The following is a 25,780-nucleotide window of genomic DNA, read 5'->3' as shown; positions in this document are numbered from 1 at the left end:
CTGGGACATCACAGCACTGCCTCACGCCAGCGCTCAGCCCCTTTGTGCCGTCACGGCCCAGCCCGCCTCCAGGATCGGCAGGACCGGCTCGTGGCTGAAGATGGACGTGGCCAGGGAAAGCCTGCTGGCAGCGAGAATGGGAGCTCAGCCTGTTGCAAGGCATCGTTCCCTGGAGCCAGTGGCGCACCAGCAAGAGCGCTGCTGCCAGCGGCCTCAAGCCCACGGCTGCCGGGACGTTTCAGCGTTCCCAGCTGGAAACACCCACTACTCGGTGCCTGAGAAGATAGATCCTCCAGACACAAAGGGAGTCAGAGTTCCTCTGTCTCTGAGGAGCTCTCCTGAGCTGGCTGTCGAGGGCAGGAAGAGTTTCTTGTTAGCAGCTCACTGGCTTCTGCTGTGCCTCTGCTCTAAATAAATCGGGCTTTGCCAAGGAGCGCTCACTGTGCTCCCACGGTGCTCTGGCTTGGACTGAGATCCGGTTTCTTTCTTCCCAACAGCTGGCACGCGTTGGCTTTGCGCGGCAATGCTGTGCACCAAACACGGGTGCTTTGGTTTCTGCTGAGCGGGGCTTGCCCTCTTCAAGGACCTTGCAGTGTCCCTTGGTACACCAGTGCAATGTTTTCCACTGGGAAAGGGGGGACGAGCGTCGAAGACAGAGGCAACGAACGCACCTTAAACACCTTTGCCGTGTCTCTGTCCTTGTTTGTGAGCTGGCCATCCACATCCTGGAAGGGGACAATGTTATTTCAATGTTATTTCTGCAACGGGTTTTTTTTGGTATTTAATAGCGCTTCTTTTATCATGCCCTGCATTTCTGGCCACCTTCATCTCCCGCTGAGCTTTCACAACACCAAATCTCTCCCTACAGTGGCTAGAAGCATCTGTGTATTCCTCTCCTGACCTGGATTCCACTGGGCACACAGCTTCCTCTTCCATCCTCTTTCCCAGAGAAGATGCCTGTCCAGGCAAGCCAGCCTTGAGCCTCGCCTGCCTGGCTTCCCTCATTTGGGCATCGCCTGCTCCTGTGCCCTTAGGAGGTGATGTTTCCAAAGCGACCAGCACTGATGGAGCCCAGTACCTTCAGGAGACCTTTTCCCCCTGGGGCCTTGCTTAGCAGTTCCCTGAGGAGCCTGAAGTCTTCTCCCCTCATGCTCCGAGCTGAGGCTTTACTGGCCTCTTGTCAGAGGTTGGAGCCTCCATTTCTTTGTGGTGGCTGTGGCCAACAAGAGGGCCGCCCATCCCTGCTTGGCCCAGGGCACGTGGGGCTCAGGCCTGGCTCTAGGGGGGCTGAGCTGGAGAGTCCTGGGGAGTGGCGGGGGAAGGGCAGGGGGGCCTCCCTAACTGGGAGGAGGCTTCCTGGGGAGGAAGAAGGCTCTGGCATGAGCCACGAGGCCTGGTGCGCATTTGCCTGCCGCTGATGGGAGGGAAAGAAAGAGGAAGAGTTCATGGGGGCCCAAGCCAAAATGACGTTCCGCCGCTTCTGGTTCTTCTCAGAGCTCTGGAGAGCAGTCGTCTCTGTCCCTCACAGCCGCCGACCCTCGCAATGCACACAGGGACCCGTGTGTCACTTCAAGAGACACACCAGGAAGCCCTCGTCACTTTGTTTGAAAGGGCAGCTGTTGTTTCACTGTTGCATTTCTTGGCTCGGTCAAGCCCCTCCTACCCGCACTACAGCCTGTGCTTGAAGACACAAAAGTACCCTCCCTCCTGGGATGGGGAAAGGCATGGGAAACTTGACAAAGGCTGAAGGGAGCACTGGGATTTCCCCTTTTCCCAAGAGGTTTCTTTAGCGGAAGTTGCTGACAAGGACCAGACTTGACATGCCGCAAAGGGTGTGGTGGTGTTTTATTTCTCGGGTCCCCAGTCCTGCGTGGGATTCTGTAAGCGGGTGCTGCAGAGGCTCCGGCAAGGCGTCAAAAACGCCTGCCCCGCACCCAAGGGTGGCGCAAGATCTCCTCCAGCTCCGGCCTGTCCGCGGGGCGCTTGGCCAAACACCAGCGGATCAGATGCTGGCACTCTGGGGAGAGAAGGCAGAAAGGGCCGGTCACTGGCAGAAGGCTCCTGCCCAGCTGCCCCCGGCGCCCGCGGGGCCCGGGCCGCGCTGCGCGTGCTCGGGGCCGCGCCGGCCTCCCGACGGACTCTGCTCGGCGCGGGAGAGCGGCGCGGCGGGACACGGCCGCCTCCCGCGGCCGCGCCTGCCACGCCGACCCCGTCGGCACGGGCCACCTCCCGCGGCCGGCCCTTGGGGGCAGGTCGACGTCGCGCGGAGCCGCGCGTGGGCCGCGCGCCGCCGTCTGCCAAAGCCCGCCCTTCTGGGGCCTGACACCAACCTGGAGAGACCTGCTGCCAGAAGGAGAGCTGCCCCAGCACGATGTCACGGTCGTCTTTGAAGGGCAGGCTCCCACAGACCATGGCGTACAGCAGCACGCCCAGGGACCAGACGGTCGCCGCGTGGCCGTGGTAGCGGCCGAGGGTGATCCACTCGGGCGGGCTGTAGGCGTGCGTTCCTAGGGGAGACAAGCGGCGCTGTCCAGGCGCGGGCCGCTGCCTTCCAGCGCCTAGCGCCAGCCTCCTGGCGGACGCAGGGGCCGCACCCGCGGCCACAGCTTCCCCCCTGAGGCCACCCTGTGTCCCCCAGCCAGCTGGCCAAAGCCAAGAAACCATTCTTTGCAAGGGCCAAGAAGGCCAGCGGAGCGGCCCAGGCCCTTGCGGGCCTGCCGAGCCGAGAGGCCGGGAGCCGGCTTTTGCCGCCCCCCTCTGTCGGCAGGGACGGCAGCTGGCTCCCGGGGCACGGCGTCTGCCCCGTGCCAAAGGGCAGCCGGCTGAAGGCCACAGCCCGCAGCCCAGGAGGGAGTGGGGCCGTGCAGTGCCTGGCACCGGGAGCAGGGCCCGGGCCGTGGGCTCACCGGCAAACCGCGTGAAGGCCCGCTCCTGGAGGAAGGTGCTGCAACCGAAGTCGATGAGCTTCAGGTCGCCGCTCTCCGGGTCCACGAGGAGGTTCTCCGGCTTGATGTCCCGGTGCAGGACGCCGCAGGCGGTGCAGTGCCGCACGGCCTCCAGCACCTGGACGAAAAGCCAGCGCGCCATCTCCTCGCACAGGAACTCCTGCTCCAGCAGGAGCTGCAGGAGATCCTGCGATGCCTCCGGACGCTCCATCACCAGCACGAAGCTGTCAGGCAGCTCGAACCAGTCGAGGAGCTGGATGATGTTGTGGCAGCCAGAGCCCACCTTCTCCATCAGCACGATCTCCATGGGCACGCGGGTGCCGTCGGGCTGGGAGGAGGAGAAAATCAGTGCCTCCGGTGGCCCGATGCTGCCCTGGGGCCGCAGTGCTGCGCCCTGCCTGGCACGCCCCAGTGCCTCCGCTGCGCAGCCTCCCTGGCGCTTGGGCTTCCTCCCGCCCAGGGGATGCTTGGGGGGTGCCCCCCGTCCGGCCCCGCGCCGCTGTTTGGCGTGCCCAGGCCCGCGATTCTGCGGCTCCCCCCTCCCCCGTCTCCCGCTCCCAATCGGCGCCCCGGGATTCTCCCTGCCCGCCGCGCCCCTCTGGCCCCGCTCACTCACCAGCTCGTCCCACTGCAGGACGCTCTCCCGGGCCACGCGTTTGATGGCCACCTGCAAGCCGTGCAGAGAGGAGGGAGGGCTGAGCTCGGGCCCTGCCCCTCCCCACCGCTGCCCCTCCTCCCACGCCCGGCCGTCGCGGCCACTCACCGGGCTCCCGTCGGAGAGGCGGATGCCCGAGAAAACGGTGCCGAAGCCACCGCTGCCCAGCTGTGGGCCCAGCTGGTACAGCTCCTGCAGCTCCTCCTTTTGCCCTGCGGTGGAGAGCGAGCCATCAGCCTTGCGCCCAGGAGCCACCCCCCCGCCAAGTGCCCGAGAGTGAAGCGGGCCGCGCTGCTCTCACCTGCTTCCTGCTGCGCGCCGGGCAGCGGCCGCCGCCCCCCGGCCGACGGGCAGGCGAGCGGCAGAACCGGGCCAGGGCAGCGCGCGCAGGCGGCCGCAGGAGCCCCGCTGCAGCGGGGCAGGGCGGCACCGTCGCTGTCCCCGGCGTCGTGGGCTGGACCCTGCTCTTGACGACGGCCGGGGCTGCAGCCCGAGGCTTCGCCCAAGGGCGTCCCAGGAGCAGCTGCAAACCAAGCAGTGCCTTCTGAAGCCGTGCCATGAGAGGCACGGGAAAGAGCCAGCAACTAGGCCGCTCTCAGGGGCCCTGGCCTGGCCTGGCCGCGGCCCTCAAGGGCCCCGGGGGAGCCTCAGACAGCTCCTCAGGAGATCTCACCTGCTATTAGAGAGCCCTTGGTGGCCCTCGAGGGCTGTCTTGGGACAGCTTCCTGGAGATGGAGGAGCCTCCTTGGTGTCTCCAGGCTCGTCTCCACCACCAGGCTCGGGCTGTCGCCGGCCGGCACAAGCGGCACAGCCTCCTGGCAGCTGTGGGATGGCCGCTGCTGGCTCCAGGACGCTTGCTGCTCGGCCAGCTTCTCCCAAGAAGGCTCCCCTGGATCGGGCTGGGCTCCCATCCGGACTTCTGGGCTTTCCCCGGCCACGTCAAGGGTCAGGGGTGTGCCCGCGTTGTTGAAGTCCGTGAGCCCAAGGGAGCCTGGAGACCTGTCCACGGGCTCTGCACCTTCTGCAGGCTGACAGGTCTCACTGAGCCTCTGCGAGGGATGGAGGCTGCCAGAGATAGCAGAGGCTGCGGCCAGGACGCAGGGTCTCTGACAGCCTGAGGTTCCTGCAGGGGTGGCGGTTCTCCCCTGCTGTGCCATCCTCGCAGGCCTTGAAGCTCTCCCAGGGATGGAAAATCTTGCTGGGAGCAGCCTCTCGAAGGGATGGAGGCTTCGGGAGGAGGAGCTGGACGGGCCACAGCAGGGCAGGTGGCCTCGCTTCACCAGCTCCTCCAGTTCTTTCCACAACGCCTGCCACATCCCCGAGTAGAGCGGCCCACGTGTCCCATTGCGAGCCCAGAGACGCCGCATCAGCTCCTGCACCTCCTGGGCCACTGCCACGCAGGGGCCGCAGCCGCAGGGCCTGCCCGGGGGGCTCGCGGGAGCACGTGGCCGCTTGCGAGGAGTCGCCCGAGGCCTGGGGGACCTGGGAGCCACAGGGGCTCCCCGCTTCCTCCGTGGGCCTCTGGGCCAGACGCCGGGGCGCTTGCTCCTCTTTGCTGTCCGTGCCCGCCGGCTCCGTGGTTGCCGGTGGCCAAGGGCCCACCAGACAGTCACAGCGGCCAGCAGCAGGACAAGCACAGTCATCAGGACGCCGCCGTCACTCGTGGCTCCGGCACGTCCCATCGCGACTGCACTGGCGGCTGCGGGCGCTGGCCCGTCTTATATAGCGACAGCGCGGCGACGTCACAGTGCTGGGACATCACAGCACTGCCTCACGCCAGCGCTCAGCCCCTTTGTGCCGTCACGGCCCAGCCCGCCTCCAGGATCGGCAGGACCGGCTCGTGGCTGAAGATGGACGTGGCCAGGGAAAGCCTGCTGGCAGCGAGAATGGGAGCTCAGCCTGTTGCAAGGCATCGTTCCCTGGAGCCAGTGGCGCACCAGCAAGAGCGCTGCTGCCAGCGGCCTCAAGCCCACGGCTGCCGGGACGTTTCAGCGTTCCCAGCTGGAAACACCCACTACTCGGTGCCTGAGAAGATAGATCCTCCAGACACAAAGGGAGTCAGAGTTCCTCTGTCTCTGAGGAGCTCTCCTGAGCTGGCTGTCGAGGGCAGGAAGAGTTTCTTGTTAGCAGCTCACTGGCTTCTGCTGTGCCTCTGCTCTAAATAAATCGGGCTTTGCCAAGGAGCGCTCACTGTGCTCCCACGGTGCTCTGGCTTGGACTGAGATCCGGTTTCTTTCTTCCCAACAGCTGGCACGCGTTGGCTTTGCGCGGCAATGCTGTGCACCAAACACGGGTGCTTTGGTTTCTGCTGAGCGGGGCTTGCCCTCTTCAAGGACCTTGCAGTGTCCCTTGGTACACCAGTGCAATGTTTTCCACTGGGAAAGGGGGGACGAGCGTCGAAGACAGAGGCAACGAACGCACCTTAAACACCTTTGCCGTGTCTCTGTCCTTGTTTGTGAGCTGGCCATCCACATCCTGGAAGGGGACAATGTTATTTCAATGTTATTTCTGCAACGGGTTTTTTTTGGTATTTAATAGCGCTTCTTTTATCATGCCCTGCATTTCTGGCCACCTTCATCTCCCGCTGAGCTTTCACAACACCAAATCTCTCCCTACAGTGGCTAGAAGCATCTGTGTATTCCTCTCCTGACCTGGATTCCACTGGGCACACAGCTTCCTCTTCCATCCTCTTTCCCAGAGAAGATGCCTGTCCAGGCAAGCCAGCCTTGAGCCTCGCCTGCCTGGCTTCCCTCATTTGGGCATCGCCTGCTCCTGTGCCCTTAGGAGGTGATGTTTCCAAAGCGACCAGCACTGATGGAGCCCAGTACCTTCAGGAGACCTTTTCCCCCTGGGGCCTTGCTTAGCAGTTCCCTGAGGAGCCTGAAGTCTTCTCCCCTCATGCTCCGAGCTGAGGCTTTACTGGCCTCTTGTCAGAGGTTGGAGCCTCCATTTCTTTGTGGTGGCTGTGGCCAACAAGAGGGCCGCCCATCCCTGCTTGGCCCAGGGCACGTGGGGCTCAGGCCTGGCTCTAGGGGGGCTGAGCTGGAGAGTCCTGGGGAGTGGCGGGGGAAGGGCAGGGGGGCCTCCCTAACTGGGAGGAGGCTTCCTGGGGAGGAAGAAGGCTCTGGCATGAGCCACGAGGCCTGGTGCGCATTTGCCTGCCGCTGATGGGAGGGAAAGAAAGAGGAAGAGTTCATGGGGGCCCAAGCCAAAATGACGTTCCGCCGCTTCTGGTTCTTCTCAGAGCTCTGGAGAGCAGTCGTCTCTGTCCCTCACAGCCGCCGACCCTCGCAATGCACACAGGGACCCGTGTGTCACTTCAAGAGACACACCAAGAAGCCCTCGTCACTTTGTTTGAAAGGGCAGCTGTTGTTTCACTGTTGCATTTCTTGGCTCGGTCAAGCCCCTCCTACCCGCACTACAGCCTGTGCTTGAAGACACAAAAGTACCCTCCCTCCTGGGATGGGGAAAGGCATGGGAAACTTGACAAAGGCTGAAGGGAGCACTGGGATTTCCCCTTTTCCCAAGAGGTTTCTTTAGCGGAAGTTGCTGACAAGGACCAGACTTGACATGCCGCAAAGGGTGTGGTGGTGTTTTATTTCTCGGGTCCCCAGTCCTGCGTGGGATTCTGTAAGCGGGTGCTGCAGAGGCTCCGGCAAGGCGTCAAAAACGCCTGCCCCGCACCCAAGGGTGGCGCAAGATCTCCTCCAGCTCCGGCCTGTCCGCGGGGCGCTTGGCCAAACACCAGCGGATCAGATGCTGGCACTCTGGGGAGAGAAGGCAGAAAGGGCCGGTCACTGGCAGAAGGCTCCTGCCCAGCTGCCCCCGGCGCCCGCGGGGCCCGGGCCGCGCTGCGCGTGCTCGGGGCCGCGCCGGCCTCCCGACGGACTCTGCTCGGCGCGGGAGAGCGGCGCGGCGGGACACGGCCGCCTCCCGCGGCCGCGCCTGCCACGCCGACCCCGTCGGCACGGGCCACCTCCCGCGGCCGGCCCTTGGGGGCAGGTCGACGTCGCGCGGAGCCGCGCGTGGGCCGCGCGCCGCCGTCTGCCAAAGCCCGCCCTTCTGGGGCCTGACACCAACCTGGAGAGACCTGCTGCCAGAAGGAGAGCTGCCCCAGCACGATGTCACGGTCGTCTTTGAAGGGCAGGCTCCCACAGACCATGGCGTACAGCAGCACGCCCAGGGACCAGACGGTCGCCGCGTGGCCGTGGTAGCGGCCGAGGGTGATCCACTCGGGCGGGCTGTAGGCGTGCGTTCCTAGGGGAGACAAGCGGCGCTGTCCAGGCGCGGGCCGCTGCCTTCCAGCGCCTAGCGCCAGCCTCCTGGCGGACGCAGGGGCCGCACCCGCGGCCACAGCTTCCCCCCTGAGGCCACCCTGTGTCCCCCAGCCAGCTGGCCAAAGCCAAGAAACCATTCTTTGCAAGGGCCAAGAAGGCCAGCGGAGCGGCCCAGGCCCTTGCGGGCCGGCCGAGCCGAGAGGCCGGGAGCCGGCTTTTGCCGCCCCCCTCTGTCGGCAGGGACGGCAGCTGGCTCCCGGGGCACGGCGTCTGCCCCGTGCCAAAGGGCAGCCGGCTGAAGGCCACAGCCCGCAGCCCAGGAGGGAGTGGGGCCGTGCAGTGCCTGGCACCGGGAGCAGGGCCCGGGCCGTGGGCTCACCGGCAAACCGCGTGAAGGCCCGCTCCTGGAGGAAGGTGCTGCAACCGAAGTCGATGAGCTTCAGGTCGCCGCTCTCCGGGTCCACGAGGAGGTTCTCCGGCTTGATGTCCCGGTGCAGGACGCCGCAGGCGGTGCAGTGCCGCACGGCCTCCAGCACCTGGACGAAAAGCCAGCGCGCCATCTCCTCGCACAGGAACTCCTGCTCCAGCAGGAGCTGCAGGAGATCCTGCGATGCCTCCGGACGCTCCATCACCAGCACGAAGCTGTCAGGCAGCTCGAACCAGTCGAGGAGCTGGATGATGTTGTGGCAGCCAGAGCCCACCTTCTCCATCAGCACGATCTCCATGGGCACGCGGGTGCCGTCGGGCTGGGAGGAGGAGAAAATCAGTGCCTCCGGTGGCCCGATGCTGCCCTGGGGCCGCAGTGCTGCGCCCTGCCTGGCACGCCCCAGTGCCTCCGCTGCGCAGCCTCCCTGGCGCTTGGGCTTCCTCCCGCCCAGGGGATGCTTGGGGGGTGCCCCCCGTCCGGCCCCGCGCCGCTGTTTGGCGTGCCCAGGCCCGCGATTCTGCGGCTCCCCCCTCCCCCGTCTCCCGCTCCCAATCGGCGCCCCGGGATTCTCCCTGCCCGCCGCGCCCCTCTGGCCCCGCTCACTCACCAGCTCGTCCCACTGCAGGACGCTCTCCCGGGCCACGCGTTTGATGGCCACCTGCAAGCCGTGCAGAGAGGAGGGAGGGCTGAGCTCGGGCCCTGCCCCTCCCCACCGCTGCCCCTCCTCCCACGCCCGGCCGTCGCGGCCACTCACCGGGCTCCCGTCGGAGAGGCGGATGCCCGAGAAAACGGTGCCGAAGCCACCGCTGCCCAGCTGTGGGCCCAGCTGGTACAGCTCCTGCAGCTCCTCCTTTTGCCCTGCGGTGGAGAGCGAGCCATCAGCCTTGCGCCCAGGAGCCACCCCCCCGCCAAGTGCCCGAGAGTGAAGCGGGCCGCGCTGCTCTCACCTGCTTCCTGCTGCGCGCCGGGCAGCGGCCGCCGCCCCCCGGCCGACGGGCAGGCGAGCGGCAGAACCGGGCCAGGGCAGCGCGCGCAGGCGGCCGCAGGAGCCCCGCTGCAGCGGGGCAGGGCGGCACCGTCGCTGTCCCCGGCGTCGTGGGCTGGACCCTGCTCTTGACGACGGCCGGGGCTGCAGCCCGAGGCTTCGCCCAAGGGCGTCCCAGGAGCAGCTGCAAACCAAGCAGTGCCTTCTGAAGCCGTGCCATGAGAGGCACGGGAAAGAGCCAGCAACTAGGCCGCTCTCAGGGGCCCTGGCCTGGCCTGGCCGCGGCCCTCAAGGGCCCCGGGGGAGCCTCAGACAGCTCCTCAGGAGATCTCACCTGCTATTAGAGAGCCCTTGGTGGCCCTCGAGGGCTGTCTTGGGACAGCTTCCTGGAGATGGAGGAGCCTCCTTGGTGTCTCCAGGCTCGTCTCCACCACCAGGCTCGGGCTGTCGCCGGCCGGCACAAGCGGCACAGCCTCCTGGCAGCTGTGGGATGGCCGCTGCTGGCTCCAGGACGCTTGCTGCTCGGCCAGCTTCTCCCAAGAAGGCTCCCCTGGATCGGGCTGGGCTCCCATCCGGACTTCTGGGCTTTCCCCGGCCACGTCAAGGGTCAGGGGTGTGCCCGCGTTGTTGAAGTCCGTGAGCCCAAGGGAGCCTGGAGACCTGTCCACGGGCTCTGCACCTTCTGCAGGCTGACAGGTCTCACTGAGCCTCTGCGAGGGATGGAGGCTGCCAGAGATAGCAGAGGCTGCGGCCAGGACGCAGGGTCTCTGACAGCCTGAGGTTCCTGCAGGGGTGGCGGTTCTCCCCTGCTGTGCCATCCTCGCAGGCCTTGAAGCTCTCCCAGGGATGGAAAATCTTGCTGGGAGCAGCCTCTCGAAGGGATGGAGGCTTCGGGAGGAGGAGCTGGACGGGCCACAGCAGGGCAGGTGGCCTCGCTTCACCAGCTCCTCCAGTTCTTTCCACAACGCCTGCCACATCCCCGAGTAGAGCGGCCCACGTGTCCCATTGCGAGCCCAGAGACGCCGCATCAGCTCCTGCACCTCCTGGGCCACTGCCACGCAGGGGCCGCAGCCGCAGGGCCTGCCCGGGGGGCTCGCGGGAGCACGTGGCCGCTTGCGAGGAGTCGCCCGAGGCCTGGGGGACCTGGGAGCCACAGGGGCTCCCCGCTTCCTCCGTGGGCCTCTGGGCCAGACGCCGGGGCGCTTGCTCCTCTTTGCTGTCCGTGCCCGCCGGCTCCGTGGTTGCCGGTGGCCAAGGGCCCACCAGACAGTCACAGCGGCCAGCAGCAGGACAAGCACAGTCATCAGGACGCCGCCGTCACTCGTGGCTCCGGCACGTCCCATCGCGACTGCACTGGCGGCTGCGGGCGCTGGCCCGTCTTATATAGCGACAGCGCGGCGACGTCACAGTGCTGGGACATCACAGCACTGCCTCACGCCAGCGCTCAGCCCCTTTGTGCCGTCACGGCCCAGCCCGCCTCCAGGATCGGCAGGACCGGCTCGTGGCTGAAGATGGACGTGGCCAGGGAAAGCCTGCTGGCAGCGAGAACGGGAGCTCAGCCTGTTGCAAGGCATCGTTCCCTGGAGCCAGTGGCGCACCAGCAAGAGCGCTGCTGCCAGCGGCCTCAAGCCCACGGCTGCCGGGACGTTTCAGCGTTCCCAGCTGGAAACACCCACTACTCGGTGCCTGAGAAGATAGATCCTCCAGACACAAAGGGAGTCAGAGTTCCTCTGTCTCTGAGGAGCTCTCCTGAGCTGGCTGTCGAGGGCAGGAAGAGTTTCTTGTTAGCAGCTCACTGGCTTCTGCTGTGCCTCTGCTCTAAATAAATCGGGCTTTGCCAAGGAGCGCTCACTGTGCTCCCACGGTGCTCTGGCTTGGACTGAGATCCGGTTTCTTTCTTCCCAACAGCTGGCACGCGTTGGCTTTGCGCGGCAATGCTGTGCACCAAACACGGGTGCTTTGGTTTCTGCTGAGCGGGGCTTGCCCTCTTCAAGGACCTTGCAGTGTCCCTTGGTACACCAGTGCAATGTTTTCCACTGGGAAAGGGGGGACGAGCGTCGAAGACAGAGGCAACGAACGCACCTTAAACACCTTTGCCGTGTCTCTGTCCTTGTTTGTGAGCTGGCCATCCACATCCTGGAAGGGGACAATGTTATTTCAATGTTATTTCTGCAACGGGTTTTTTTTGGTATTTAATAGCGCTTCTTTTATCATGCCCTGCATTTCTGGCCACCTTCATCTCCCGCTGAGCTTTCACAACACCAAATCTCTCCCTACAGTGGCTAGAAGCATCTGTGTATTCCTCTCCTGACCTGGATTCCACTGGGCACACAGCTTCCTCTTCCATCCTCTTTCCCAGAGAAGATGCCTGTCCAGGCAAGCCAGCCTTGAGCCTCGCCTGCCTGGCTTCCCTCATTTGGGCATCGCCTGCTCCTGTGCCCTTAGGAGGTGATGTTTCCAAAGCGACCAGCACTGATGGAGCCCAGTACCTTCAGGAGACCTTTTCCCCCTGGGGCCTTGCTTAGCAGTTCCCTGAGGAGCCTGAAGTCTTCTCCCCTCATGCTCCGAGCTGAGGCTTTACTGGCCTCTTGTCAGAGGTTGGAGCCTCCATTTCTTTGTGGTGGCTGTGGCCAACAAGAGGGCCGCCCATCCCTGCTTGGCCCAGGGCACGTGGGGCTCAGGCCTGGCTCTAGGGGGGCTGAGCTGGAGAGTCCTGGGGAGTGGCGGGGGAAGGGCAGGGGGGCCTCCCTAACTGGGAGGAGGCTTCCTGGGGAGGAAGAAGGCTCTGGCATGAGCCACGAGGCCTGGTGCGCATTTGCCTGCCGCTGATGGGAGGGAAAGAAAGAGGAAGAGTTCATGGGGGCCCAAGCCAAAATGACGTTCCGCCGCTTCTGGTTCTTCTCAGAGCTCTGGAGAGCAGTCGTCTCTGTCCCTCACAGCCGCCGACCCTCGCAATGCACACAGGGACCCGTGTGTCACTTCAAGAGACACACCAGGAAGCCCTCGTCACTTTGTTTGAAAGGGCAGCTGTTGTTTCACTGTTGCATTTCTTGGCTCGGTCAAGCCCCTCCTACCCGCACTACAGCCTGTGCTTGAAGACACAAAAGTACCCTCCCTCCTGGGATGGGGAAAGGCATGGGAAACTTGACAAAGGCTGAAGGGAGCACTGGGATTTCCCCTTTTCCCAAGAGGTTTCTTTAGCGGAAGTTGCTGACAAGGACCAGACTTGACATGCCGCAAAGGGTGTGGTGGTGTTTTATTTCTCGGGTCCCCAGTCCTGCGTGGGATTCTGTAAGCGGGTGCTGCAGAGGCTCCGGCAAGGCGTCAAAAACGCCTGCCCCGCACCCAAGGGTGGCGCAAGATCTCCTCCAGCTCCGGCCTGTCCGCGGGGCGCTTGGCCAAACACCAGCGGATCAGATGCTGGCACTCTGGGGAGAGAAGGCAGAAAGGGCCGGTCACTGGCAGAAGGCTCCTGCCCAGCTGCCCCCGGCGCCCGCGGGGCCCGGGCCGCGCTGCGCGTGCTCGGGGCCGCGCCGGCCTCCCGACGGACTCTGCTCGGCGCGGGAGAGCGGCGCGGCGGGACACGGCCGCCTCCCGCGGCCGCGCCTGCCACGCCGACCCCGTCGGCACGGGCCACCTCCCGCGGCCGGCCCTTGGGGGCAGGTCGACGTCGCGCGGAGCCGCGCGTGGGCCGCGCGCCGCCGTCTGCCAAAGCCCGCCCTTCTGGGGCCTGACACCAACCTGGAGAGACCTGCTGCCAGAAGGAGAGCTGCCCCAGCACGATGTCACGGTCGTCTTTGAAGGGCAGGCTCCCACAGACCATGGCGTACAGCAGCACGCCCAGGGACCAGACGGTCGCCGCGTGGCCGTGGTAGCGGCCGAGGGTGATCCACTCGGGCGGGCTGTAGGCGTGCGTTCCTAGGGGAGACAAGCGGCGCTGTCCAGGCGCGGGCCGCTGCCTTCCAGCGCCTAGCGCCAGCCTCCTGGCGGACGCAGGGGCCGCACCCGCGGCCACAGCTTCCCCCCTGAGGCCACCCTGTGTCCCCCAGCCAGCTGGCCAAAGCCAAGAAACCATTCTTTGCAAGGGCCAAGAAGGCCAGCGGAGCGGCCCAGGCCCTTGCGGGCCTGCCGAGCCGAGAGGCCGGGAGCCGGCTTTTGCCGCCCCCCTCTGTCGGCAGGGACGGCAGCTGGCTCCCGGGGCACGGCGTCTGCCCCGTGCCAAAGGGCAGCCGGCTGAAGGCCACAGCCCGCAGCCCAGGAGGGAGTGGGGCCGTGCAGTGCCTGGCACCGGGAGCAGGGCCCGGGCCGTGGGCTCACCGGCAAACCGCGTGAAGGCCCGCTCCTGGAGGAAGGTGCTGCAACCGAAGTCGATGAGCTTCAGGTCGCCGCTCTCCGGGTCCACGAGGAGGTTCTCCGGCTTGATGTCCCGGTGCAGGACGCCGCAGGCGGTGCAGTGCCGCACGGCCTCCAGCACCTGGACAAAAAGCCAGCGCGCCATCTCCTCGCACAGGAACTCCTGCTCCAGCAGGAGCTGCAGGAGATCCTGCGATGCCTCCGGACGCTCCATCACCAGCACGAAGCTGTCAGGCAGCTCGAACCAGTCGAGGAGCTGGATGATGTTGTGGCAGCCAGAGCCCACCTTCTCCATCAGCACGATCTCCATGGGCACGCGGGTGCCGTCGGGCTGGGAGGAGGAGAAAATCAGTGCCTCCGGTGGCCCGATGCTGCCCTGGGGCCGCAGTGCTGCGCCCTGCCTGGCACGCCCCAGTGCCTCCGCTGCGCAGCCTCCCTGGCGCTTGGGCTTCCTCCCGCCCAGGGGATGCTTGGGGGGTGCCCCCCGTCCGGCCCCGCGCCGCTGTTTGGCGTGCCCAGGCCCGCGATTCTGCGGCTCCCCCCTCCCCCGTCTCCCGCTCCCAATCGGCGCCCCGGGATTCTCCCTGCCCGCCGCGCCCCTCTGGCCCCGCTCACTCACCAGCTCGTCCCACTGCAGGACGCTCTCCCGGGCCACGCGTTTGATGGCCACCTGCAAGCCGTGCAGAGAGGAGGGAGGGCTGAGCTCGGGCCCTGCCCCTCCCCACCGCTGCCCCTCCTCCCACGCCCGGCCGTCGCGGCCACTCACCGGGCTCCCGTCGGAGAGGCGGATGCCCGAGAAAACGGTGCCGAAGCCACCGCTGCCCAGCTGTGGGCCCAGCTGGTACAGCTCCTGCAGCTCCTCCTTTTGCCCTGCGGTGGAGAGCGAGCCATCAGCCTTGCGCCCAGGAGCCACCCCCCCGCCAAGTGCCCGAGAGTGAAGCGGGCCGCGCTGCTCTCACCTGCTTCCTGCTGCGCGCCGGGCAGCGGCCGCCGCCCCCCGGCCGACGGGCAGGCGAGCGGCAGAACCGGGCCAGGGCAGCGCGCGCAGGCGGCCGCAGGAGCCCCGCTGCAGCGGGGCAGGGCGGCACCGTCGCTGTCCCCGGCGTCGTGGGCTGGACCCTGCTCTTGACGACGGCCGGGGCTGCAGCCCGAGGCTTCGCCCAAGGGCGTCCCAGGAGCAGCTGCAAACCAAGCAGTGCCTTCTGAAGCCGTGCCATGAGAGGCACGGGAAAGAGCCAGCAACTAGGCCGCTCTCAGGGGCCCTGGCCTGGCCTGGCCGCGGCCCTCAAGGGCCCCGGGGGAGCCTCAGACAGCTCCTCAGGAGATCTCACCTGCTATTAGAGAGCCCTTGGTGGCCCTCGAGGGCTGTCTTGGGACAGCTTCCTGGAGATGGAGGAGCCTCCTTGGTGTCTCCAGGCTCGTCTCCACCACCAGGCTCGGGCTGTCGCCGGCCGGCACAAGCGGCACAGCCTCCTGGCAGCTGTGGGATGGCCGCTGCTGGCTCCAGGACGCTTGCTGCTCGGCCAGCTTCTCCCAAGAAGGCTCCCCTGGATCGGGCTGGGCTCCCATCCGGACTTCTGGGCTTTCCCCGGCCACGTCAAGGGTCAGGGGTGTGCCCGCGTTGTTGAAGTCCGTGAGCCCAAGGGAGCCTGGAGACCTGTCCACGGGCTCTGCACCTTCTGCAGGCTGACAGGTCTCACTGAGCCTCTGCGAGGGATGGAGGCTGCCAGAGATAGCAGAGGCTGCGGCCAGGACGCAGGGTCTCTGACAGCCTGAGGTTCCTGCAGGGGTGGCGGTTCTCCCCTGCTGTGCCATCCTCGCAGGCCTTGAAGCTCTCCCAGGGATGGAAAATCTTGCTGGGAGCAGCCTCTCGAAGGGATGGAGGCTTCGGGAGGAGGAGCTGGACGGGCCACAGCAGGGCAGGTGGCCTCGCTTCACCAGCTCCTCCAGTTCTTTCCACAACGCCTGCCACATCCCCGAGTAGAGCGGCCCACGTGTCCCATTGCGAGCCCAGAGACGCCGCATCAGCTCCTGCACCTCCTGGGCCACTGCCACGCAGGGGCCGCAGCCGCAGGGCCTGCCCGGGGGGCTCGCGGGAGCACGTGGCCGCTTGCGAGGAGTCGCCCGAGGCCTGGGGGACCTGGGAGCCACAGGGGCTCCCCGCTTCCTCCGTGGGCCTCTGGGCCAGACGCCGGGGCGCTTGCTCCTCTTTGCTGTCCGTGCCCGCCGGCTCCGTGGTTGCCGGTGGCCAAGGGCCCACCAGACAGTCACAGCGGCCAGCAGCAGGACAAGCACAGTCATCAGGACGCCGCCGTCACTCGTGGCTCCGGCACGTCCCATCGCGACTGCACTGGCGGCTGCGGGCGCTGGCCCGTCTTATATAGCGACAGCGCGGCGACGTCACAGTGCTGGGACATCACAGCCCTGCCTCACGCCAGCGCTCAGCCCCTTTGTGCCGTCACGGCCCAGCCCGCCTCCAGGATCGGCAGGACCGGCTCGTGGCTGAAGATGGACGTGGCCAGGGAAAGCCTGCTGGCAGCGAGAACGGGAGCTCAGCCTGTTGCAAGGCATCGTTCCCTGGAGCCAGTGGCGCACCAGCAAAAGCGCTGCTGCCAGCGGCCTCAAGCCCACGGCTGCCGGGACGTTTCAGCGTTCCCAGCTGGAAACACCCACTACTCGGTGCCTGAGAAGATAGATCCTCCAGACACAAAGGGAGTCAGAGTTCCTCTGTCTCTGAGGAGCTCTCCTGAGCTGGCTGTCGAGGGCAGGAAGAGTTTCTTGTTAGCAGCTCACTGGCTTCTGCTGTGCCTCTGCTCTAAATAAATCGGGCTTTGCCAAGGAGCGCTCACTGTGCTCCCACGGTGCTCTGGCTTGGACTGAGATCCGGTTTCTTTCTTCCCAACAGCTGGCACGCGTTGGCTTTGCGCGGCAATGCTGTGCACCAAACACGGGTGCTTTGGTTTCTGCTGAGCGGGGCTTGCCCTCTTCAAGGACCTTGCAGTGTCCCTTGGTACACCAGTGCAATGTTTTCCACTGGGAAAGGGGGGACGAGCGTCGAAGACAGAGGCAACGAACGCACCTTAAACACCTTTGCCGTGTCTCTGTCCTTGTTTGTGAGCTGGCCATCCACATCCTGGAAGGGGACAATGTTATTTCAATGTTATTTCTGCAACGGGTTTTTTTTGGTATTTAATAGCGCTTCTTTTATCATGCCCTGCATTTCTGGCCACCTTCATCTCCCGCTGAGCTTTCACAACACCAAATCTCTCCCTACAGTGGCTAGAAGCATCTGTGTATTCCTCTCCTGACCTGGATTCCACTGGGCACACAGCTTCCTCTTCCATCCTCTTTCCCAGAGAAGATGCCTGTCCAGGCAAGCCAGCCTTGAGCCTCGCCTGCCTGGCTTCCCTCATTTGGGCATCGCCTGCTCCTGTGCCCTTAGGAGGTGATGTTTCCAAAGCGACCAGCACTGATGGAGCCCAGTACCTTCAGGAGACCTTTTCCCCCTGGGGCCTTGCTTAGCAGTTCCCTGAGGAGCCTGAAGTCTTCTCCCCTCATGCTCCGAGCTGAGGCTTTACTGGCCTCTTGTCAGAGGTTGGAGCCTCCATTTCTTTGTGGTGGCTGTGGCCAACAAGAGGGCCGCCCATCCCTGCTTGGCCCAGGGCACGTGGGGCTCAGGCCTGGCTCTAGGGGGGCTGAGCTGGAGAGTCCTGGGGAGTGGCGGGGGAAGGGCAGGGGGGCCTCCCTAACTGGGAGGAGGCTTCCTGGGGAGGAAGAAGGCTCTGGCATGAGCCACGAGGCCTGGTGCGCATTTGCCTGCCGCTGATGGGAGGGAAAGAAAGAGGAAGAGTTCATGGGGGCCCAAGCCAAAATGACGTTCCGCCGCTTCTGGTTCTTCTCAGAGCTCTGGAGAGCAGTCGTCTCTGTCCCTCACAGCCGCCGACCCTCGCAATGCACACAGGGACCCGTGTGTCACTTCAAGAGACACACCAAGAAGCCCTCGTCACTTTGTTTGAAAGGGCAGCTGTTGTTTCACTGTTGCATTTCTTGGCTCGGTCAAGCCCCTCCTACCCGCACTACAGCCTGTGCTTGAAGACACAAAAGTACCCTCCCTCCTGGGATGGGGAAAGGCATGGGAAACTTGACAAAGGCTGAAGGGAGCACTGGGATTTCCCCTTTTCCCAAGAGGTTTCTTTAGCGGAAGTTGCTGACAAGGACCAGACTTGACATGCCGCAAAGGGTGTGGTGGTGTTTTATTTCTCGGGTCCCCAGTCCTGCGTGGGATTCTGTAAGCGGGTGCTGCAGAGGCTCCGGCAAGGCGTCAAAAACGCCTGCCCCGCACCCAAGGGTGGCGCAAGATCTCCTCCAGCTCCGGCCTGTCCGCGGGGCGCTTGGCCAAACACCAGCGGATCAGATGCTGGCACTCTGGGGAGAGAAGGCAGAAAGGGCCGGTCACTGGCAGAAGGCTCCTGCCCAGCTGCCCCCGGCGCCCGCGGGGCCCGGGCCGCGCTGCGCGTGCTCGGGGCCGCGCCGGCCTCCCGACGGACTCTGCTCGGCGCGGGAGAGCGGCGCGGCGGGACACGGCCGCCTCCCGCGGCCGCGCCTGCCACGCCGACCCCGTCGGCACGGGCCACCTCCCGCGGCCGGCCCTTGGGGGCAGGTCGACGTCGCGCGGAGCCGCGCGTGGGCCGCGCGCCGCCGTCTGCCAAAGCCCGCCCTTCTGGGGCCTGACACCAACCTGGAGAGACCTGCTGCCAGAAGGAGAGCTGCCCCAGCACGATGTCACGGTCGTCTTTGAAGGGCAGGCTCCCACAGACCATGGCGTACAGCAGCACGCCCAGGGACCAGACGGTCGCCGCGTGGCCGTGGTAGCGGCCGAGGGTGATCCACTCGGGCGGGCTGTAGGCGTGCGTTCCTAGGGGAGACAAGCGGCGCTGTCCAGGCGCGGGCCGCTGCCTTCCAGCGCCTAGCGCCAGCCTCCTGGCGGACGCAGGGGCCGCACCCGCGGCCACAGCTTCCCCCCTGAGGCCACCCTGTGTCCCCCAGCCAGCTGGCCAAAGCCAAGAAACCATTCTTTGCAAGGGCCAAGAAGGCCAGCGGAGCGGCCCAGGCCCTTGCGGGCCTGCCGAGCCGAGAGGCCGGGAGCCGGCTTTTGCCGCCCCCCTCTGTCGGCAGGGACGGCAGCTGGCTCCCGGGGCACGGCGTCTGCCCCGTGCCAAAGGGCAGCCGGCTGAAGGCCACAGCCCGCAGCCCAGGAGGGAGTGGGGCCGTGCAGTGCCTGGCACCGGGAGCAGGGCCCGGGCCGTGGGCTCACCGGCAAACCGCGTGAAGGCCCGCTCCTGGAGGAAGGTGCTGCAACCGAAGTCGATGAGCTTCAGGTCGCCGCTCTCCGGGTCCACGAGGAGGTTCTCCGGCTTGATGTCCCGGTGCAGGACGCCGCAGGCGGTGCAGTGCCGCACGGCCTCCAGCACCTGGACGAAAAGCCAGCGCGCCATCTCCTCGCACAGGAACTCCTGCTCCAGCAGGAGCTGCAGGAGATCCTGCGATGCCTCCGGACGCTCCATCACCAGCACGAAGCTGTCAGGCAGCTCGAACCAGTCGAGGAGCTGGATGATGTTGTGGCAGCCAGAGCCCACCTTCTCCATCAGCACGATCTCCATGGGCACGCGGGTGCCGTCGGGCTGGGAGGAGGAGAAAATCAGTGCCTCCGGTGGCCCGATGCTGCCCTGGGGCCGCAGTGCTGCGCCCTGCCTGGCACGCCCCAGTGCCTCCGCTGCGCAGCCTCCCTGGCGCTTGGGCTTCCTCCCGCCCAGGGGATGCTTGGGGGGTGCCCCCCGTCCGGCCCCGCGCCGCTGTTTGGCGTGCCCAGGCCCGCGATTCTGCGGCTCCCCCCTCCCCCGTCTCCCGCTCCCAATCGGCGCCCCGGGATTCTCCCTGCCCGCCGCGCCCCTCTGGCCCCGCTCACTCACCAGCTCGTCCCACTGCAGGACGCTCTCCCGGGCCACGCGTTTGATGGCCACCTGCAAGCCGTGCAGAGAGGAGGGAGGGCTGAGCTCGGGCCCTGCCCCTCCCCACCGCTGCCCCTCCTCCCACGCCCGGCCGTCGCGGCCACTCACCGGGCTCCCGTCGGAGAGGCGGATGCCCGAGAAAACGGTGCCGAAGCCACCGCTGCCCAGCTGTGGGCCCAGCTGGTACAGCTCCTGCAGCTCCTCCTTTTGCCCTGCGGTGGAGAGCGAGCCATCAGCCTTGCGCCCAGGAGCCACCCCCCCGCCAAGTGCCCGAGAGTGAAGCGGGCCGCGCTGCTCTCACCTGCTTCCTGCTGCGCGCCGGGCAGCGGCCGCCGCCCCCCGGCCGACGGGCAGGCGAGCGGCAGAACCGGGCCAGGGCAGCGCGCGCAGGCGGCCGCAGGAGCCCCGCTGCAGCGGGGCAGGGCGGCACCGTCGCTGTCCCCGGCGTCGTGGGCTGGACCCTGCTCTTGACGACGGCCGGGGCTGCAGCCCGAGGCTTCGCCCAAGGGCGTCCCAGGAGCAGCTGCAAACCAAGCAGTGCCTTCTGAAGCCGTGCCATGAGAGGCACGGGAAAGAGCCAGCAACTAGGCCGCTCTCAGGGGCCCTGGCCTGGCCTGGCCGCGGCCCTCAAGGGCCCCGGGGGAGCCTCAGACAGCTCCTCAGGAGATCTCACCTGCTATTAGAGAGCCCTTGGTGGCCCTCGAGGGCTGTCTTGGGACAGCTTCCTGGAGATGGAGGAGCCTCCTTGGTGTCTCCAGGCTCGTCTCCACCACCAGGCTCGGGCTGTCGCCGGCCGGCACAAGCGGCACAGCCTCCTGGCAGCTGTGGGATGGCCGCTGCTGGCTCCAGGACGCTTGCTGCTTGGCCAGCTTCTCCCAAGAAGGCTCCCCTGGATCGGGCTGGGCTCCCATCCGGACTTCTGGGCTTTCCCCGGCCACGTCAAGGGTCAGGGGTGTGCCCGCGTTGTTGAAGTCCGTGAGCCCAAGGGAGCCTGGAGACCTGTCCACGGGCTCTGCACCTTCTGCAGGCTGACAGGTCTCACTGAGCCTCTGCGAGGGATGGAGGCTGCCAGAGATAGCAGAGGCTGCGGCCAGGACGCAGGGTCTCTGACAGCCTGAGGTTCCTGCAGGGGTGGCGGTTCTCCCCTGCTGTGCCATCCTCGCAGGCCTTGAAGCTCTCCCAGGGATGGAAAATCTTGCTGGGAGCAGCCTCTCGAAGGGATGGAGGCTTCGGGAGGAGGAGCTGGACGGGCCACAGCAGGGCAGGTGGCCTCGCTTCACCAGCTCCTCCAGTTCTTTCCACAACGCCTGCCACATCCCCGAGTAGAGCGGCCCACGTGTCCCATTGCGAGCCCAGAGACGCCGCATCAGCTCCTGCACCTCCTGGGCCACTGCCACGCAGGGGCCGCAGCCGCAGGGCCTGCCCGGGGGGCTCGCGGGAGCACGTGGCCGCTTGCGAGGAGTCGCCCGAGGCCTGGGGGACCTGGGAGCCACAGGGGCTCCCCGCTTCCTCCGTGGGCCTCTGGGCCAGACGCCGGGGCGCTTGCTCCTCTTTGCTGTCCGTGCCCGCCGGCTCCGTGGTTGCCGGTGGCCAAGGGCCCACCAGACAGTCACAGCGGCCAGCAGCAGGACAAGCACAGTCATCAGGACGCCGCCGTCACTCGTGGCTCCGGCACGTCCCATCGCGACTGCACTGGCGGCTGCGGGCGCTGGCCCGTCTTATATAGCGACAGCGCGGCGACGTCACAGTGCTGGGACATCACAGCCCTGCCTCACGCCAGCGCTCAGCCCCTTTGTGCCGTCACGGCCCAGCCCGCCTCCAGGATCGGCAGGACCGGCTCGTGGCTGAAGATGGACGTGGCCAGGGAAAGCCTGCTGGCAGCGAGAACGGGAGCTCAGCCTGTTGCAAGGCATCGTTCCCTGGAGCCAGTGGCGCACCAGCAAAAGCGCTGCTGCCAGCGGCCTCAAGCCCACGGCTGCCGGGACGTTTCAGCGTTCCCAGCTGGAAACACCCACTACTCGGTGCCTGAGAAGATAGATCCTCCAGACACAAAGGGAGTCAGAGTTCCTCTGTCTCTGAGGAGCTCTCCTGAGCTGGCTGTCGAGGGCAGGAAGAGTTTCTTGTTAGCAGCTCACTGGCTTCTGCTGTGCCTCTGCTCTAAATAAATCGGGCTTTGCCAAGGAGCGCTCACTGTGCTCCCACGGTGCTCTGGCTTGGACTGAGATCCGGTTTCTTTCTTCCCAACAGCTGGCACGCGTTGGCTTTGCGCGGCAATGCTGTGCACCAAACACGGGTGCTTTGGTTTCTGCTGAGCGGGGCTTGCCCTCTTCAAGGACCTTGCAGTGTCCCTTGGTACACCAGTGCAATGTTTTCCACTGGGAAAGGGGGGACGAGCGTCGAAGACAGAGGCAACGAACGCACCTTAAACACCTTTGCCGTGTCTCTGTCCTTGTTTGTGAGCTGGCCATCCACATCCTGGAAGGGGACAATGTTATTTCAATGTTATTTCTGCAACGGGTTTTTTTTGGTATTTAATAGCGCTTCTTTTATCATGCCCTGCATTTCTGGCCACCTTCATCTCCCGCTGAGCTTTCACAACACCAAATCTCTCCCTACAGTGGCTAGAAGCATCTGTGTATTCCTCTCCTGACCTGGATTCCACTGGGCACACAGCTTCCTCTTCCTTCCTCTTTCCCAGAGAAGATGCCTGTCCAGGCAAGCCAGCCTTGAGCCTCGCCTGCCTGGCTTCCCTCATTTGGGCATCGCCTGCTCCTGTGCCCTTAGGAGGTGATGTTTCCAAAGCGACCAGCACTGATGGAGCCCAGTACCTTCAGGAGACCTTTTCCCCCTGGGGCCTTGCTTAGCAGTTCCCTGAGGAGCCTGAAGTCTTCTCCCCTCATGCTCCGAGCTGAGGCTTTACTGGCCTCTTGTCAGAGGTTGGAGCCTCCATTTCTTTGTGGTGGCTGTGGCCAACAAGAGGGCCGCCCATCCCTGCTTGGCCCAGGGCACGTGGGGCTCAGGCCTGGCTCTAGGGGGGCTGAGCTGGAGAGTCCTGGGGAGTGGCGGGGGAAGGGCAGGGGGGCCTCCCTAACTGGGAGGAGGCTTCCTGGGGAGGAAGAAGGCTCTGGCATGAGCCACGAGGCCTGGTGCGCATTTGCCTGCCGCTGATGGGAGGGAAAGAAAGAGGAAGAGTTCATGGGGGCCCAAGCCAAAATGACGTTCCGCCGCTTCTGGTTCTTCTCAGAGCTCTGGAGAGCAGTCGTCTCTGTCCCTCACAGCCGCCGACCCTCGCAATGCACACAGGGACCCGTGTGTCACTTCAAGAGACACACCAAGAAGCCCTCGTCACTTTGTTTGAAAGGGCAGCTGTTGTTTCACTGTTGCATTTCTTGGCTCGGTCAAGCCCCTCCTACCCGCACTACAGCCTGTGCTTGAAGACACAAAAGTACCCTCCCTCCTGGGATGGGGAAAGGCATGGGAAACTTGACAAAGGCTGAAGGGAGCACTGGGATCTCCCCTTTTCCCAAGAGGTTTCTTTAGCGGAAGTTGCTGACAAGGACCAGACTTGACATGCCGCAAAGGGTGTGGTGGTGTTTTATTTCTCGGGTCCCCAGTCCTGCGTGGGATTCTGTAAGCGGGTGCTGCAGAGGCTCCGGCAAGGCGTCAAAAACGCCTGCCCCGCACCCAAGGGTGGCGCAAGATCTCCTCCAGCTCCGGCCTGTCCGCGGGGCGCTTGGCCAAACACCAGCGGATCAGATGCTGGCACTCTGGGGAGAGAAGGCAGAAAGGGCCGGTCACTGGCAGAAGGCTCCTGCCCAGCTGCCCCCGGCGCCCGCGGGGCCCGGGCCGCGCTGCGCGTGCTCGGGGCCGCGCCGGCCTCCCGACGGACTCTGCTCGGCGCGGGAGAGCGGCGCGGCGGGACACGGCCGCCTCCCGCGGCCGCGCCTGCCACGCCGACCCCGTCGGCACGGGCCACCTCCCGCGGCCGGCCCTTGGGGGCAGGTCGACGTCGCGCGGAGCCGCGCGTGGGCCGCGCGCCGCCGTCTGCCAAAGCCCGCCCTTCTGGGGCCTGACACCAACCTGGAGAGACCTGCTGCCAGAAGGAGAGCTGCCCCAGCACGATGTCACGGTCGTCTTTGAAGGGCAGGCTCCCACAGACCATGGCGTACAGCAGCACGCCCAGGGACCAGACGGTCGCCGCGTGGCCGTGGTAGCGGCCGAGGGTGATCCACTCGGGCGGGCTGTAGGCGTGCGTTCCTAGGGGAGACAAGCGGCGCTGTCCAGGCGCGGGCCGCTGCCTTCCAGCGCCTAGCGCCAGCCTCCTGGCGGACGCAGGGGCCGCACCCGCGGCCACAGCTTCCCCCCTGAGGCCACCCTGTGTCCCCCAGCCAGCTGGCCAAAGCCAAGAAACCATTCTTTGCAAGGGCCAAGAAGGCCAGCGGAGCGGCCCAGGCCCTTGCGGGCCTGCCGAGCCGAGAGGCCGGGAGCCGGCTTTTGCCGCCCCCCTCTGTCGGCAGGGACGGCAGCTGGCTCCCGGGGCACGGCGTCTGCCCCGTGCCAAAGGGCAGCCGGCTGAAGGCCACAGCCCGCAGCCCAGGAGGGAGTGGGGCCGTGCAGTGCCTGGCACCGGGAGCAGGGCCCGGGCCGTGGGCTCACCGGCAAACCGCGTGAAGGCCCGCTCCTGGAGGAAGGTGCTGCAACCGAAGTCGATGAGCTTCAGGTCGCCGCTCTCCGGGTCCACGAGGAGGTTCTCCGGCTTGATGTCCCGGTGCAGGACGCCGCAGGCGGTGCAGTGCCGCACGGCCTCCAGCACCTGGACGAAAAGCCAGCGCGCCATCTCCTCGCACAGGAACTCCTGCTCCAGCAGGAGCTGCAGGAGATCCTGCGATGCCTCCGGACGCTCCATCACCAGCACGAAGCTGTCAGGCAGCTCGAACCAGTCGAGGAGCTGGATGATGTTGTGGCAGCCAGAGCCCACCTTCTCCATCAGCACGATCTCCATGGGCACGCGGGTGCCGTCGGGCTGGGAGGAGGAGAAAATCAGTGCCTCCGGTGGCCCGATGCTGCCCTGGGGCCGCAGTGCTGCGCCCTGCCTGGCACGCCCCAGTGCCTCCGCTGCGCAGCCTCCCTGGCGCTTGGGCTTCCTCCCGCCCAGGGGATGCTTGGGGGGTGCCCCCCGTCCGGCCCCGCGCCGCTGTTTGGCGTGCCCAGGCCCGCGATTCTGCGGCTCCCCCCTCCCCCGTCTCCCGCTCCCAATCGGCGCCCCGGGATTCTCCCTGCCCGCCGCGCCCCTCTGGCCCCGCTCACTCACCAGCTCGTCCCACTGCAGGACGCTCTCCCGGGCCACGCGTTTGATGGCCACCTGCAAGCCGTGCAGAGAGGAGGGAGGGCTGAGCTCGGGCCCTGCCCCTCCCCACCGCTGCCCCTCCTCCCACGCCCGGCCGTCGCGGCCACTCACCGGGCTCCCGTCGGAGAGGCGGATGCCCGAGAAAACGGTGCCGAAGCCACCGCTGCCCAGCTGTGGGCCCAGCTGGTACAGCTCCTGCAGCTCCTCCTTTTGCCCTGCGGTGGAGAGCGAGCCATCAGCCTTGCGCCCAGGAGCCACCCCCCCGCCAAGTGCCCGAGAGTGAAGCGGGCCGCGCTGCTCTCACCTGCTTCCTGCTGCGCGCCGGGCAGCGGCCGCCGCCCCCCGGCCGACGGGCAGGCGAGCGGCAGAACCGGGCCAGGGCAGCGCGCGCAGGCGGCCGCAGGAGCCCCGCTGCAGCGGGGCAGGGCGGCACCGTCGCTGTCCCCGGCGTCGTGGGCTGGACCCTGCTCTTGACGACGGCCGGGGCTGCAGCCCGAGGCTTCGCCCAAGGGCGTCCCAGGAGCAGCTGCAAACCAAGCAGTGCCTTCTGAAGCCGTGCCATGAGAGGCACGGGAAAGAGCCAGCAACTAGGCCGCTCTCAGGGGCCCTGGCCTGGCCTGGCCGCGGCCCTCAAGGGCCCCGGGGGAGCCTCAGACAGCTCCTCAGGAGATCTCACCTGCTATTAGAGAGCCCTTGGTGGCCCTCGAGGGCTGTCTTGGGACAGCTTCCTGGAGATGGAGGAGCCTCCTTGGTGTCTCCAGGCTCGTCTCCACCACCAGGCTC

At 66.1% G+C, this 25,780-nt stretch overlaps 5 protein-coding genes across 5 annotated transcripts; all 5 read right to left on the bottom strand.

Moving 5' to 3' along the window:
• Nucleotides 1-1,913: 1,913 nt before the first annotated feature.
• LOC311154959 (serine/threonine-protein kinase pim-1-like) lies at nucleotides 1,914-3,771 on the bottom strand (the record flags this gene model as incomplete). The annotated part of the gene is made up of 5 exons (XM_084207825.1): nucleotides 3,709-3,771; nucleotides 3,562-3,612; nucleotides 2,907-3,273; nucleotides 2,331-2,507; nucleotides 1,914-2,017 (listed from the first exon to the last, which is right to left on the bottom strand). The coding sequence occupies exons 3-5, from the start codon at nucleotides 3,250-3,252 to the stop codon at nucleotides 1,914-1,916; spliced, it is 627 nt and encodes a 208-aa protein (XP_084063951.1). The 5' UTR covers nucleotides 3,253-3,273; nucleotides 3,562-3,612; nucleotides 3,709-3,771.
• Nucleotides 3,772-7,263: 3,492 nt separating this feature from the next.
• LOC311155300 (serine/threonine-protein kinase pim-1-like) lies at nucleotides 7,264-9,121 on the bottom strand (the record flags this gene model as incomplete). The annotated part of the gene is made up of 5 exons (XM_084208332.1): nucleotides 9,059-9,121; nucleotides 8,912-8,962; nucleotides 8,257-8,623; nucleotides 7,681-7,857; nucleotides 7,264-7,367 (listed from the first exon to the last, which is right to left on the bottom strand). Exons 3-5 carry the CDS (start codon nucleotides 8,600-8,602, stop codon nucleotides 7,264-7,266), a joined length of 627 nt encoding a protein of 208 aa, XP_084064458.1. The 5' UTR covers nucleotides 8,603-8,623; nucleotides 8,912-8,962; nucleotides 9,059-9,121.
• A 3,492-nt stretch (nucleotides 9,122-12,613) lies between these two features.
• LOC311155159 (serine/threonine-protein kinase pim-1-like) lies at nucleotides 12,614-14,471 on the bottom strand (the record flags this gene model as incomplete). Its single annotated transcript, XM_084208090.1, has 5 exons — nucleotides 14,409-14,471; nucleotides 14,262-14,312; nucleotides 13,607-13,973; nucleotides 13,031-13,207; nucleotides 12,614-12,717 (listed from the first exon to the last, which is right to left on the bottom strand). The coding sequence occupies exons 3-5, from the start codon at nucleotides 13,950-13,952 to the stop codon at nucleotides 12,614-12,616; spliced, it is 627 nt and encodes a 208-aa protein (XP_084064216.1). The 5' UTR covers nucleotides 13,953-13,973; nucleotides 14,262-14,312; nucleotides 14,409-14,471.
• A 3,492-nt stretch (nucleotides 14,472-17,963) lies between these two features.
• LOC311154586 (serine/threonine-protein kinase pim-1-like) lies at nucleotides 17,964-19,821 on the bottom strand (the record flags this gene model as incomplete). Its single annotated transcript, XM_084207220.1, has 5 exons — nucleotides 19,759-19,821; nucleotides 19,612-19,662; nucleotides 18,957-19,323; nucleotides 18,381-18,557; nucleotides 17,964-18,067 (listed from the first exon to the last, which is right to left on the bottom strand). The coding sequence occupies exons 3-5, from the start codon at nucleotides 19,300-19,302 to the stop codon at nucleotides 17,964-17,966; spliced, it is 627 nt and encodes a 208-aa protein (XP_084063346.1). The 5' UTR covers nucleotides 19,303-19,323; nucleotides 19,612-19,662; nucleotides 19,759-19,821.
• A 3,492-nt stretch (nucleotides 19,822-23,313) lies between these two features.
• Nucleotides 23,314-25,171, bottom strand: LOC311154524 (serine/threonine-protein kinase pim-1-like; the record flags this gene model as incomplete). Its single annotated transcript, XM_084207113.1, has 5 exons — nucleotides 25,109-25,171; nucleotides 24,962-25,012; nucleotides 24,307-24,673; nucleotides 23,731-23,907; nucleotides 23,314-23,417 (listed from the first exon to the last, which is right to left on the bottom strand). Exons 3-5 carry the CDS (start codon nucleotides 24,650-24,652, stop codon nucleotides 23,314-23,316), a joined length of 627 nt encoding a protein of 208 aa, XP_084063239.1. The 5' UTR covers nucleotides 24,653-24,673; nucleotides 24,962-25,012; nucleotides 25,109-25,171.
• Nucleotides 25,172-25,780: the final 609 nt, after the last annotated feature.

The sequence above is a fragment of the Fringilla coelebs genome (genome assembly GCF_963513975.1).
Source record: "Fringilla coelebs genome assembly, chromosome: 6".
Classification (NCBI taxonomy): Eukaryota; Metazoa; Chordata; class Aves; order Passeriformes; family Fringillidae; genus Fringilla; species Fringilla coelebs.
The sequence above is the reverse complement of the archived record's forward strand: the minus strand, read 5'-3'. Positions and strand labels throughout refer to the sequence as shown.